Below are 15,888 nucleotides of genomic sequence, written 5' to 3'. Positions count from 1 at the left end.
GCCACTCCAGTCAGTATAGAAAGTATGTAAAACAATGGAGTCAAACACAAGCTATGCTAATTATTTTTAGAATGTGTGACAAGCTCCTAAAAAAAATGACCTCTGGACTATAGTTTGGACACTCATGGTTTAACCTAGTGCATCTCAAATAGTGGGGTGGATGTGGACAACCCAACGGAGTGTAACTTTCATCATTTGGCACTTCTATGCATTTTTTTTTTTTTTTCTGTTTTAGACTAGGCTGTAACCCTTAAAACTGTAAAAACAAGTGTTGAAAGTTGATTTACATTGCTTTTTTATTTTAGAAAGGATACACGTTTAGGTATACTTATACAACAATTTTCATAGATAATGATCTTTTTTATAGTCAGCGCGTCGGGGGGGGGGGGGGGGGGGGGCTCAAAGTTTTCTCTTTCTTAGGGGGGGCTTGGCAAAATATAATTGAGAAGCACAGGTTTAACCCAGGTGATAGTTGCAGTTTCTTCTAGCTTCTGGTTTCATTGCAGTGGAGGTGTTTTGCCCTACAAGTTGCCAATGAGCAAGCAGAAAGTATAACACACAGTAGCGCTGCTGTGTACAGGCTGGCCCAGTTCACACACAGTTTTGTGCAGCCTCCTAACCTTTATTGAGCTAAAGCCTCACTGCACACCACCAAAAACAACATCATAAAGTATATAGAGTGAACCCCCACCGATTCGATATTCACATATTCACGTTGTGCGTTTGCTCTGTAGAACCAATCCTGTTATTCACTGAAAAACTAAGCAGTGTGTTTTTGTACTCTTTCTATAACAATCCAAATACCACCGAAGCTGTGGCTAATAGAAATTGTAATTACTAATTCAGTAAATAAGCCTTATATCAAGGAAGTACAACGAAGCCATACATTTTGACCGTCGAATGTCAGGGATTATGTTGATGCAAAATTTCAGAAAAATAAAAAATAACCTAATGTTTCTAGTCTGTGTCAAGGGTATTTATGGGCTGGCATTTTGAAAAGATTAATAACATTTTGGGGGGGCTGACAAACACAGTGTGCAGCCTCTTCACTCAATGCACTGCACTCAATCCCAAATCATCTGCCAGTCATCACAAGATGCAATAACAAGTTCACTAAAATATTTAGAATATCTGACATAACTACTACAAGCGCCAGTGGAATTTGGATTTCCGCCGCAGCTGGGCCATACGTCAAGGACATTATCCTCATTCTCCAGCAGGAGCCCACCATGGAAGCTACCTGAGGAGACCACTGCTGAGGCCCCTTAGTGCTGTAAATTATACAGTACTGTATACATAAACCCAGCAAGAAGTCTGCTACGCTTGAAATCTAATATCATACATCATTTTAATGTTTGGATCACCTTCTCTTTGAACTCATCATTAAATATGAAAGAAATATTTTTTTAACATAATTTGTTGATTTGATGGGATTTTATAACTGTTGCTGACACAGGAAATGGATTATGACAAATCATAACAAAGCAGAAAAACCTTCGAATAATAATTGCCTTTCCTCCATGGCAAGTTCCACAAAATGTAAGAATGCAAATAAATGCTAGGACAGCCTTAGGACTGAATGTCTTTCACACGAAATCAATGTTTTATGATGTTGCCACAGAGGATCACTGTGTCCTCATGAACCCCCAAATGGATCCATAGCACTGAGCCGTGAATAAACCCTGAAGTACCATTCTTACGTTTCACATACACAGACATACACAACATGACAGCCACGTTCACACTTCCAAACATTGAGGTGCCTCAAGATGAACAAGCAATTGTTTCCTGTCAAATACCCAAAGCTGGCCTTCTAATTTGTTATTGGAAAGAAAGTTGTAGACATGTACAGAGCATGTATACAAAATGAAATACTCAATCTTTTCCTCCTATCAGTGGAGCAGCTGTCACAGAAATTAAACATGGAACCACCTCATGATCACAAACATATATTAAGAAAAATCTCGAGTTTGGATAGAGATAATCACATTTTACATGACTGTTAACACTTACTGTAAATGTGAAGGAGCAAATACTGTATTTTAAATTGATTATTTTTATCGTTAATATAAATGTAATACCTACAGATAATTTCTAGAAAACACAATTAAATAATAGATTGCAATGAGGCATTCCGAGTGTTTGTGAACCTATTGTAGCATTGCAGCTGTTGTTATTCTGTCCACTGCTAGAGCTACCGGAAGTGCCTCAAACCTTCACCAGCAGAGGGTGCCAACATACAGCCAAGAAACTCCAATCACGTAGCTTTTGTGACGTCACAGCTCCGGAAATGAATACCTGAGGCTGTGGGAGGCGCATGTTTCAAACTGCAGAGGCCACATTCAGAATTATTAGAATAAATGTGCTTAGGCTTTTTTGTCCTGCAATCAATCAGAAAAGGGGGGAGGCACACAACCAAAAAGAATTAACACAAATCAGCAATATTACCTTAGTCCTTCCAAGGACAGCTGATCCAAAGCCCCAAACCATGCAAGGTATTGCAGAAGATATACATATAAGATTCATATCTATTATGAAATTATATCGCCAATCTGCCAAATGTAATTTACATGCATACATTTCACTGCGGAAAGTGGAAAAAATACCATGTTCTAGGTCCTTCAACCGACATAGCCCAATCCATCATTAGTAACTAATGTAACAAAGATATATTGACTAAATTGTTGAGAGTATAGGGAGATCAACGCAAACATCTAAGCTTGGCTAAATCAGGAGTGAGAATGGCAGAGCAGAGGCACAAGCATGTAGCATGACGCCACCAATCAATAGTCCACCCAGCATACACACCAACTCGAACGTCATAAATGTACAGGTATAAATAATAAAGAAAAAAAGGAATTCTCAATCATAATAATAACACAAGTGCTTGTTTTTTTTTTGCAAGATTGAGCACCCATGTTACAGTGATTATCTGTGCACTTCCTATTTTATTACTTTGTAATCACAGTTATGCTATATAAAATGTTTTTACAGGTCTTACAGAAACATTTTCAATGCTTGCTCTCAGGCTTTGTTAGTAAAGATCGAAATGCTTGGCGATCATAAACATATAATTATTTGCTAGGAAATTCCAAGAGTCGGCATTCTCGTATTATTACATTTCCTATTAAGAGAAAGGAGAGTTTATACAGACCAGCTTTCTGAATAACAAAGAAGCTACTCTCACACTTCCAGTAAACATCAAGCCACCCTAAGATTAAAAATATACAATTGTTTAATGTGGAGCAGGGCCGACACAAATAACTTGGGGTAATGAGCCGTGGAGCTGCTTCACTTAGACATGATAGAATCCCACGTAGCAGCTTGTTCTGGTAAATTTCCACGCTGAAGTCAATCTCTGCATTGATGCTCAATAAAGAGCCCCCACCTCTCCCCTGGGGGTCTTTCTTTCAGCATGGTGGGATCTTGATGAGGCGCTCCAGGAGAGCAGCATTCCGCAACAATGCACTCACAGCCCCTCACACACATGCGCATGCACGCTTCCTGCTGCTATACGTCACCTGGAAAAAGACCAACAGCTCATCTCGCCACCACTTCCTCCTCTCGGCTAATGATTAAACACCCCCGAAGCACTAATGACTTGTTTCAAGTGGAACTCTAACACCATGTTTTGCTCAGAATGAAGCAGGCCAGACACGTTTAGAGAGCGGAACAAGAACAAGAAGTAGGGTCACAGTCAACCACTTTTTAGCTTGGAGGAGCCCCCTCCTGACATCTTCTACAGTTACCAATCAGCCCCCAAGGCAGTTTCACTTTTGGACATTACGTTGCTGTGAGTGCGCCGTAGCACATCCGTTTTTATGCATTTATTATTTTATTTATTTATTCATCTTTTTATTCTTCCCCCAAAGTGAATTTCAGTTTAAGTCAATCATGAGTGGACTGTAATCCAAACCTAACGTTGTAGACCTTTTTCAAACATTTCCAGGCATTCGTTGATTCATTTGCTACCATTGTTGACTATAGACATCAAATATATGTTTTTAATTTATTGAAGGAATAAGTTATCTCATTCACTAGCACTGATAATTATATAAGTTTAAAAAACTGTTTAAATGGGCTGGCATTGAATGAGTAAAAGATGAACCTGACAGACATATTTTGTATAATTTCTTCACATGAAATTTTCTAGTTGCATCTTTCATGAGTAGACCTACAAAAAGACTCGAATCGCCATTTCTAAATAACCTTCAAAGACTGAAATGCCAAATATAAGTATTTATCTGCATTGGGGCTGACCTTGGGGACAAATTGTGATGACTCATGGTGTCCTGGAATTTTTGTGAAAATTATTTTTCATGAAGAACCTGAAGTTTGGTAGGGATGTCTATCATGACCCACAGGAAGGTCTCAAGAAGCCAGGAAGTCCATAATCTGTGCCCATTTGACCTATTTTTGGTGTCTTAGATATTGAATGAATTGAATGAATTTGCTCCGGTTCTCAGGGGTCAATGATGACAACACAGTGGATCAAGGGGGTAAAGAGCTGGAAGTAAAAGAGTAGCATAAAGAGGATTATGAGGGCTGGGGGGCTTTTGTCGGACTCTGAGAAAACAAAACATGTGCACTACCCAAAACTCAACGGTAAGACTTGTAAAATTTTAAGCTAATCCAGGTAAACTTTCGAACTGTTGCCAACAATCAAAATGATGAAACCATTTTTGCCATCTGTGAAATAGGAACGCTACAAACATTGCTAAAAACATTGCAATATGCTTTTCTTTGAGTACATTTTCCTCTTCTGGCCTGTAACAGACAGAATTTTTGTCTTGCTGGGACTAAAACAACTAAAATCAAAGTGATTGTGTCCTTGCATCAAAGGTGACGGCATACACTTTGTTGTGAAACTCGCACGTTCTAACTCTGCTTCCGTCAATTTGCGTTTTTGTCATTTTTAAGTTAACGGCGTAACTTTCAGATGAATACTGGTCTAAATCAAGGTATAGTAGTTTAAAGCTTGACATATTAGGGGGGAACTATTACTGTATTGCACCCAGTAGCTTCTTATATTGATTCATCAGTGCAACAACTGGGTCAGGGTCAAATTCCATTTCCAATGTGTCTTATGACGGTGTCCATGAAACAGCGTTTCACTTGACACAAAAACACTCCCCGCAGCCCACAAAATTGCAGTAGCAGAGATTGAAAACTCTCTTCCACCAATTATCCATTAGACCAATCAGAGCAGGGAAATGTCCTTTAATATAATTAGATCATATGGTTAAAGCCTTACTTTAATTATAAATACTTCACTTATGGGTTGTCTCATACAGGTGACTGATAGTTTAATAGTTCCGTTTTGCAATCTCTGCCAATCACACACAAAAGAGCAGTGAAAATGGCAGTACAAGAGACACAAAGCTGACCCACTTTTCTAGTCCTGTCCGCTTTGTTTCACTAAGGAATTAAAAGAAACGACTCTGGGGGATAGACAAATATTATGATGGTCTGTTCAGATCTATGACGCAGAAATTGTAAATGTTTGAACATTAAAAGGAAAACCTCGCTAAGTATAGCTTTGACTGCAAAAAACAGATCTCCACGACTGAATTTTTTGCACAAAGAAGACAGCTGCATGCGGCAGCAATTATATCTAGCGGCCGCTTACAGCTGCTCGCCACGCACAAAAAGCCAGGATGTTGCCTCGTTGCCTTCGTCAGCTCCACAGCATGCCAATGGCGCTAAATTGTGACGGGTATCATCCGAAGCACTCTACCAACAATAAACACCAACGCGTTTCAGACCAGTATCTGTAAAAATATCTTCAATATCAAATGTTTGTTGAGTCCTGTCTTTTATGCTTATGAATGTTGAGTTACTTACTACATGAAAGTGGTATAAATATTTCTGAGGGTTTCATCATTTTATCAGATTTTTTTGCCGGTAATTATTTCAGAAATGCTGAGCAGTGTCTCGGTCATACAGAATCTGCCAAGCAACTATGCCATAGCGACCATGAAATTTGAGCTAGTTACAAAATAAATTAATAAATAGATGTATTTTATAGAGTAATAGCTGTATGAATACATCAGAGTTGTGGCTCTTTTATAAAAAAAGATTTGGATTTTTTTTTTATTCCTAAAAGACTACTCAAAGGAATAGTCCTCTTAATTTAGCCATTTACAGCAGTAAAAATGTAAAATTAATACCTTTACAAACAACATTTTACACTTGCCGTCCACTTAAAAGAACATGCTCAACTTCTAATGACCAACGGCTCACCTGTTTGTTGTGTTTTTACAAGCTAAGTTGTTATCTGAGCCTTGAGCACAAACGATGTAATTTTCAGTTGACAACAAGTGACAAATTGTTTTTAAAAATAATATAATAATATATAATAAAAATAATATTAATATAATATAAAAAAAATATTGATGGGACATGAAAAGAACCTTAGTCATCAATTTAATTATAGAGTATTGGACTATTCATTCAAGATACAGGCCAAATTTTGACTGAAAATTGTAAATGTTTGACCATTGTGCAACTGTATCTCAAATCCTTGAGTTAGGTTCAAAACAATTAAAATTAATCTTAGCTTGTGTTAATGTAATAAATTCAAACTTTGTTCAGCTTCAAAAACCAAGAAAATCTTTGCCTGTTGCTTGTCCCAACCAAACATAAAAATGGGAATGAACTTGAGTCGTTCATGTGTTTACATGGTGTTCAAAAGCCCTGAACTTCAAGGACATTCCATCGTTTTCATCCGTGCACTTCATAGAACAACTACAAAAGGGAAAGGAGTAAACCATGCAACTCTTCAGGCTTTAAGTTCCGCCTGATTAAAAATTGTGTGCTTGGTTTCCAAAGTGAAAAGCAACTAAGAGGTCCCAGAAGGAAGAAAAAAATGCAATTGTGGATCTTAAAGCTCAACTGACCAAATATGTTTTACAGACTTTTGTATTCCGGCCAGAGAGTTAGCATGGGCTAATATTCCAAGAAAGCGCATGGTCTGTTGCTGTCTAATCTGCTATCTCGGCACACAAAGTGAACACAAACTCCTTTTCTTCCTGGAATAACATCCTGAGCTTTAAAGGCCCTCGCCAAACAACTGTTTAGCTTGGCTCACAAAGAATGGCTAACATGTAGCACTTTTGTTGAAAGACACAAATTGCATTACATGGTCTGGGCTCCTAGCTATGGGAAATGACCCTAAACATATGGACCACAGGAAATATTGGCGAGAATTTCTTTTTAAAGATAATGCTGATGTCTTTCCTCTACTGCACACCTGAAGCTACAAGGGAAGTGATGAAAACACTTTTGATGAAAATGATCCCACACGCAAGCACTCAAGTGACAACAGAAAACTCCTTTTGCATCTCTGCAACCCAAGAGGTACATAGGCTCTTTGTACATGTGTCTTTAGGATTGGACACACTGCGGGATTTTGCTGTGTTTAAGTTTTACAGTATCTAGCTATTGTCAGAAATGGAAAATGAAAAGTCACTTTAGCAGTTAAAACTCATGAACTGCCATTCAATGAGGCTGGCAGTGTAATTTACTTCAATCCATGACATTCTACTAGTGTGCTAACAATGCAGCAAACAAGTAAAGCTAAACTGTGCTTAAAAAAAGTCTACACACCCTGTTTTAAATCCAATGTTTTACAGTCCATCCATTCACTTTCTGTAACCGCTTATCCTCATGAGGGTCGCTGGCTTAATGGTGCCTATCCCAGCTGTCTACGGCCAGTAGACGGGGGACACCCTGAACTGGTTGCCAGCCAATTGCAGGGCAGACAAGGACGAACAACCATTCACGCCCCGGATCACACCTAGACTGTCCAATACATGCATGCATGTTTTTGGAATGTGGGAGGAAGCCGGAGTGCCAGGGAAGAACCTGCACGGCTTGGAGAGAACATGCAAACTCCACACAGGGAGGCCGGAGCCAGCTAAGATTGAACTGGGGACTTTTAACTGTGAGACAGACGTGCTAACCACTCTTCCACCGAGCCGCAATAGAAAATAATATCAACAGATCTTTTAGTCTCAGGGCATATATTATTAATACTGATTATTCGTAGTCAGAGGCCAATAACAGATATCACTTCCCAATTCCAAGATTTCACCTGGGGCATGTTGACTCCCCCCCCAAAACTGGGCACAGGATAGCCAACCGGGAAAATATTGGCTGAGATGGTCAGTGTGCAAGGGGTTACTGCCTATAAAAGCCAACATTGCCTAACTTCACATAACATGGAATTGGGAAGAAGGCCAACACTCCTCACATGAAACATATTCCTGCTTTTTTTCCCAGTTAATCCTCTTTATTCCTGCAGGAGGGCATGTGCACTAGAGCATTTGGCTGTGATTAAATACAAGCTCTCCTGGATGATGTCGCACTGCGGTCTCCACAGAAGTTATCATTCTCATCAGAGCAGAAGAGCACACCTGCTGCTACCAACACAGCTATGTTATCAACATGAGCAGGTGGTGAGTGACACCCAGGTGAGTTACAAAGCTGGAAAAAGCATCCATGGACTCAGCTGATGGATTTGCCGTATTCATTTCTATTGTGCGAGGTGTACAGTGTAGTTTTAGTGCTTAACTGTTATGATCAAAAGTACACCCATCCATTGATTAGACTGAATACTGCATCATATAATTCTGAAAAGTAATAAAACGTGTGTGCCTGTGCACAATCTTATTGGGAGGGGCCCGCCATCACTAATTGGCCAGACGCTTGTATGAGTGTGACTGTCCTCAGAGGATAAGGATGAGACCTCTGGTGCTCCTTACAACAGGCTTAAGCTGATGAAAGCCTTTCATGCAACATGGCCGCCCCATCGCCACAGCATGTGAACAGATTGGGCGAGAAAAGACCAATCGAATTGGCTATTAGCCCCCCGACGAGGCCTTGGAGAGGGCTCAGCATGGGGTCCGCTCCTGGGGACTTGCCAGACATTTACTCCACTTTAAAATGTTTAATTGCAACACAGTAATGAATATGCACACACCGCGAATGACCTCAACATTTTTCTTTTGTTTTTACTCAGTGGCTTATGTCCACTAATTCAGTTTATTTCTATTGTGCACAGCGGAAGTTCAAATATTTTGGTATGCGGAAATCCTACCAAAAATTTTATCTGGGTATTTGGGTAAAATTAAAATGATTTTTGCTTGGTTTGGATAAAGAGCAATTTTGAATACACACAATAATAAAACCCATTGCCATTAAATAAATTACAATTTTTTCTTCTTAGACAATATGCATTTAATTTAAGTTTAAACTATTATTATTAATTCACTATTAGAAAAAATTGTGAGATTTTAGACAAATACGGGTGGTATTTGTTGAAAATCTCACTCATTTTTCTAACATTTGGTTTATGAAACTAAGTGACATACAAACCACAGTAGTTTTTTTCAGAGGTGGTCTATTAAAATGACTACTGTATCAGTGGAGTCTATTGAACTGCCTTTGAAAAGCAATCCAACTACTCTGGCCAGCCCATATGGGGCAACTTAGAGCTGCTAGCCGCTAATTTTGCTAGCACCTAGTGCTGCTTGCTGCTGCTAGGTTGCTCATGTTGAAGCCACTGCTAATCGGTGGCAACAGGCACCTTATAAAATCATCCGTCCATCCATTTTCTAGAGCCACAAATCCTCACAAGGGTCGCAGGCTTGCTGTTGCCTATCCCAGCTGGCTTCAGGCAGTAGGCGGGGGACACTATGGACTGGTTGCCAGCCAATCGCGGGGCACACTGAGATGAACAACCATTCACACACCCAATCACAATTTAGTATGTCCAACACACCTGGCATACATGTTTTTTGGAGTGTGGAAGGAAGCTGGACTGAACCCACGCAGGCTCAGGGAGAACATGCAAACTCCATACAGGAAGGCTGGAGCCAGGTGGATTTGAACTCTGGTCCTTAAACTGTGAGGCAGACATGTTAACCACTGCGCACCGAGCCAGCCTAATCAAACAATGGGAGTGTAATCAACTTTTTTTTTTTTTTTAATTTATACATCCTTGGTTAGCACAGTTAGCAAATGTGATTTCATGGCAACATACTACTGGGATCTACTTAAAATAAAAGTGTACCAGCACTGATGTCTGTATGTCATGTGTGGTTAGCTTGACTTCTTCCTAACAGTGTACACGTAAATAAACTGATATCTGAGGCTGAAAAAAAATGCCCCAAGCATTTTTTAATTGAGGTACTTGAATTCCTTGAGGACTCGTTTCAACCCTACTAGTAATGATTATGAACAGCGAGTAAGAGGTGCATTTGATGCATAAAATGCACTTGTGCATGACCTGTGCGATTTTTTACTTTTGTAGATTATTTGTCGTCATTTTTACTGTGCAAAGTTGTGGTTATTTTGGATTAACCGTATTTATGAGTTGTTTGGCGGATTTTTTGTGTCATTCTGTTGATTTCTATTACATTCGATTACATTTATTGAATGGCACATTTTGTAGCCATCTGAAAAAAAAAAACTGGACTTTGTGTTTGTGAAGCTTCGTGTGTTTACCAAATTACCTCACACTCAGCAAACCCAGAGAATGGAGTAAACCAGACCTCACACAAAAGACACATGCACATATGTGAAAGATGCCAGTTGGGAAATTTGCATGATCCGATTTTGTTGCTGTAGACGTGTCAGTTTATCTTGGGTAACATGGCTGCAGATCCCACTGTATTTTGACAAATACTGTACACCTAATAGTAATAATAATAATAGACACATATTCACTGATTAAACTCTCTATGGGGTGTGTGTTATTATAAAAATAATCCATCCATCCATTTTCCATAGCCGCTTATTCTCACTAGGGTCTCTGGGTTGCTGGTGCCTATCCCATAACCGAGCTAAAGGCTATAATGAGATTGCTTTTTCTGGATTATGTTTGGGCTTTTTGATCACAAACAAACTAGAGCTGCATCTACCGAGGCACTGCGGCCATGCTGCAGTGCACTTCGCCCTCCTTCAGCCCCCATGGCAGCACCATGATGGTACCATGCGGGTCTCCGCTTGTGCCCCCACAATGGACATTCAGGGGGCCGTAATCAAACTAGAGCTCTTTTCTCTTGCCCAATGCCCAGATGAATGCGCCGAGTGCAGCAGCCGCTCCGTTGGCCGCGGCTTCCGATTGATTCACACGCGACTCTCCAGCCAAATGAGTTCATCGTGTTAAAACAATGCCAGCCAGCAGACAGCTGGACATCACCGACGTCTAATACGCTAATTAGTTTTGTGTTCAGCCAAACTTTGCCGCTTTGTCCAGTGATAAATACTCAAAATATTTGCAATTTTCTCATCCAGCTGTCTAGCATGTGTGGATCAAATATGGTAGAAAATCTGCCAAAATCTCTAACTCTAGATTGATATATCTCCCAAAGTTCATGTAGCTTAAGCAAAGTGGCTTGAGAGCTGATTTTTGTTTGTTTGTTTTATACTCATGAACTAGCTTGCTGTTCCTTGGCTAGTCCAACTACATTGCTGTGCACTACCCATATACTGTACAATGACAAAAATTCCTCATCATTTTGCATAATCTCTCCTACTAAACAGACTTCATTTTTGGTAGCAATTGAAAAAAAATCTCTTAGATGAGTCAAACTGTAAACGAACCCTGGAAATTGCCAAAATGACGCTAATTTGGCAAATCCCCCTTCAAAAATGTTTGACTTCCTGTGTGCTTTTACACATGGCTTCTTGAGACTTGTTTGTGGATTGACTCATGATAGACATGCTGGGCAAATTTAGGTATAACCTACACATAGATTTTTGCAAAAAGTCGCTAAATGTCTACGGTTAGCGCTATCGTTTATATGTTCCCGCATTTTTTTTTCTTTTTCTCCACCATGAAAAAGGTCTCTATAAACTCCAACCAAACTGGAGATTTACCAAATTCTCCAGATCCACATTTGCATGTAGCAACCATAAACCGGAGTTTCACATCATCACTATACTCTATTTCTTGCCAGACACAGATACCAGTGACGTTCAGAGCTTATCGGCTGGGCATACTTATAAATGAACAAAAGTGCACTATATCCCGCTTGAAATGCATTTTCAAGGTGGTTTCAATTTATTGAATGCAAGCATTATCTTAACTGCAAGTAAACATACTGAATGACAAATGTTTCCTGCAGTGAGAAGGCTTGGGTGGATAACCTTAGATAACCTTCGAGGGGGGGTCAGAGCCCACAGCAGGAAGAGGAGGCACAGTGTGAGATTCCAAACTGGGGGTGCTGGGTGCTGGCGTAAACAATAGAAGATAAATTGCTGCGCTGAAGCTGAGCTGAAGAGAACAAGAGTCTGGCTGAAGGCCTGAGGTGGTCACATGACCACTAGGTCAACAACAGCAACCACCAACTGGTTCTGTTAATAGTACACACCTTATTTTACTGCGCTAACTTGCAAAAAAGACTGCTGCCGAAAGGAAGATTTCTGTTGAATGTAACACAAATGGCCAAATATGGACATTTTGAAAAAGTAACAAAATAAATAATTTTTTGTTTACTACTTACCTACACTAACAAAGTCATGAAAACACTGTCAGATTAATAAGGAACTATAACACAAAATAGCTATGAAGTTTGAAAAATATTCAGTTTTTAATATTACTTTTTATAAAGCCATATTTAATTTTTAAGCAAGAAAAAACATTCCGACAAGAAAATACCTAACAACTCTAATGAACCATTTTATTAGTTTCTACTGATGAAAATTAGATTAGAAATGATCATTTTTAAAAAAAAGGTTTCATTGAAAAAAATACATGCACTAAAGTACAAAAAAATGCAGTCCTGGTCTAATGGTCCTGGTCCTGGTCACACCCCATGAAATGTCTAATTACATTTCATTATCAAAAAAAAAAAATAGTCAAGTAAGGATGATTACATTTAAAGAAAAAAACAACAACAATTGCAGAAATGCAGTACATTGCAATGAAATCCATTGTAAACGCTGTTGTGCATATAATGTATGCTGATGAGGTGATGGAAACGGCTGCACCACATGCTGTGGACATGTCGACTGTTTGAAATATTGCTGACCGCTGCATTTAAAGACAAAAAAAGACGCATTTTAAGAGAAATACAACCGGCAAAGCAGGCCTTTGTATGGGGTGGACATATCCAGAGTACAGAAAGAAACTGACCACATCCTTGCACAATGATTCTGCTGTTGAATACACAGATAATGTATTTGCCACAAATTCAATAACAATGTTAGTGGAGGTGCTGCTGCTTCCATGCCAAACAACAAGGGAACGATGACTTAACAGCTTTGCAGTGTCACAGTACAACAGAAGTAGGACTTCATTAAAAATCATAACTGCAAATCATTGGCATGTATGGACGAATAAAGTTCAGTAACAAATAAACACAGATACACCTAACAATTAAGAGAGAGAACAGCTTAAGGATTTGTGATATGAAAGTGTCTTGGATGTACTAGCAGTGAAGTGTCGGATTTACATACTGGAAAGTATTTTTTATTAAATTAGAAATCACTGCAAGATAAATCTAGTAAGGTTTTTGTCCGTGGGCCTCAATGCATAAGAGCATGATGGCTTCCTTTTTGTCTCTTTGTTGTTGCTATGGCAAGCTTCGTTTTTCATACAGATATTTCTCTAAATTATAAAAGGAGAGAATATTTAATTGTGTTGCATTTCTGGACAGTGAAAGAAGAAGTAACTAGTTTTTTTTTTTTGTTATTTTACACAAAACATTCCAAAATAAATACAACACGAAGGTCAAAGAAATACATGCTGACCTCTTAGGCTAAACAAACAGTTAATATTTTTTTTTACTGTAGATAACGACGTAAAAACGCAAGTTAGAGTTAATTAAAATTTCTTTAAAATAATTTTGCCTTTGGGCGTTTTAAAGGAAAGTATATATTTAGCATCTAAGTCTTGCAGACGTGAAGAATCATTATCATAAATTACATTGTCTTTATTACTTTGGATTATTTTTAAATGGATATCATGGTAATTAAGAGCTATAAAGTAAGCGCTAGGTGGGGGGGAGTCAGAGCTCTCAAGTGTTTCCAGTTGAATAGAACAAGTTTTCTATAGGGTTCAATGAAGTGGAAACCAAAATTCAGCAATTGGGACATCCAAAATGAAAGCACCCATGTGCGTAAATGGTCTACTTCTTACCTTTTTGTGTCTGTCTTTGAAGGGCAAGGCGGGCCAGGGCATCTCCTGCAGAAAGTCCTGCCAGTGTTTCTGCTCCAGGTCCGATGAAACAAACACCACCTCCAGCTGGTCTCGGTGCTCCGAAGTCTTCTTGAAGCGCCCGTAGAAGTCGCACAGGCTGCCGTTGAACTGCCGGCATGGCGCGTTCAGGCCGCAGCCGAAGAACAGGCCGAGCAACGACACCCGCTCGCCCAGCGCCTGCACGTCCACTTCGGCTTTCTCGCGGTTGACGAGCCGCTCCCCGAGCACGCTCAGCAGAAGCTCCGACATCTCCGCTCCCGAGACCCTCTATCCGGAGACAGGTCCACGACGATCCCCCCCGCCTAGCTACACGCGGTCCGATGTGACTTTTGTTTCTGGGGTGAGCTCCTCCGGGCCCCCCTGCGAGCGAGGCGTCGCGGTGTGTCTCCCCCGCCTGTGAGTCGTCGTCCGCGGGCACCGTGCACAGGAATGTGCCGCGCATAAATGCGTCTCGCCCGTAGTGTGGTGAGGATCGATACTGGGCGTCGATACGAAATCTAATATGGATACCGTTGGACGAAGATAAATATTTGATTTTCTCTTTTAACTCTCACTTTGTAGAAACCTTTTTTTCAACATTCAGTCACAAAAACGTGTTGCACCTGGTACTATCACAATTATTTAGAACGGATCACAATTTGTTTTTTGGGATGTGCATCCCCATTTTCAGATTAAAAGTGAAACGACAAAATTCACTTCGATTGGGATTTCGATTCAATTTAATACGGTATGGCTCAGTTTGAGGTGGTTTATTGTAGTGATGGGAAATTGAAGCTTCGTGAACTTGTTTTTTTTCACCTCTCTAGATGGCGCTCTTAGTTTAACATTGAAGGATAGGTCAGTGGAAAAGCCTTAAATTTACATTGCAACTTTAACCAAGAGATACAAAAAAGATCATTAGTGTTTCATGAGGTACCATTTGCCCATCTCTAATTTTGATGCAATTATTATTTTGTGTGTGCCTTGATTATACATACATTTGACATACATTTACATACATTTGAGTGTGGTATATGTGCTATTGCCTTCCGATATACAGTATTGCTCTACAATAAAATAATATTCTGCACACATATCTTGGATATTTCAAAGTGGAACACCCGTTTGATTCAATGCAGTCACATATACGTATATAATGATCAGTTTCAGAACAGTGGCCCATGTAATGACCATTGACCCGATTAAGGGTGGCATATTGGGGTTGTGGTCTACAAAAGATCACGTTGATGATGTTCAGTGTTTGTGTGGTTTCTAAAACATGCATCTTAAATTGATGGAGGACTCAAAATTGGCCATTGATGTGAATTTGAAGAGATAATGTTTAGAGGCATTTCGTTTTATTGATGAATCTTTTTTAGCAGCTGAAAAAAATAGATAAGTAATTAATATCTTTTTTCAGTATCGACAATTAGGCACAATAGAATGGACATTTGTGATATCTTCGCTATACTAATTTGAAATCTTAGTCAGTCTTAAAACCCTACCACCTTGAATCATATCCCAGTGGTGGGCAGAATACTGATAATATTGATTGTGCAAGTATTTGTTGTTCTGATTATCAATACTTCATTTTCTCTCCTGTAATGAACTTGGGGGAGAATTTTCAAATATACAAACTATTGGAATTTATTTAGGTATTTACACTTTGTTCATTTTATATACATGCATTCTAATTTATG

At 39.4% G+C, this 15,888-nt stretch overlaps 1 protein-coding gene across 1 annotated transcript in view; it reads right to left on the bottom strand.

Annotated features, from left to right (window-relative positions):
• Nucleotides 1-14,683, bottom strand: part of nxn (nucleoredoxin) — a 38,977-nt gene extending 24,294 nt beyond the window's left edge. The window contains exon 1 of the mRNA XM_088427596.1: nt 14,150-14,683. Within this exon, the coding sequence (XP_088283722.1) occupies nt 14,150-14,458 (309 nt within the window). The 5' untranslated portion in view covers nt 14,459-14,683. The remainder of the gene's footprint in view (nt 1-14,149) is intronic.
• Nucleotides 14,684-15,888: the final 1,205 nt, after the last annotated feature.

Source organism: Hippichthys cyanospilos, chromosome 11, assembly GCF_059441005.1.
Source record: "Hippichthys cyanospilos isolate Australia breed blue-spotted pipefish chromosome 11, RoL_Hcya_1.0, whole genome shotgun sequence".
Classification (NCBI taxonomy): Eukaryota; Metazoa; Chordata; class Actinopteri; order Syngnathiformes; family Syngnathidae; genus Hippichthys; species Hippichthys cyanospilos.
The sequence above is the reverse complement of the archived record's forward strand: the minus strand, read 5'-3'. Positions and strand labels throughout refer to the sequence as shown.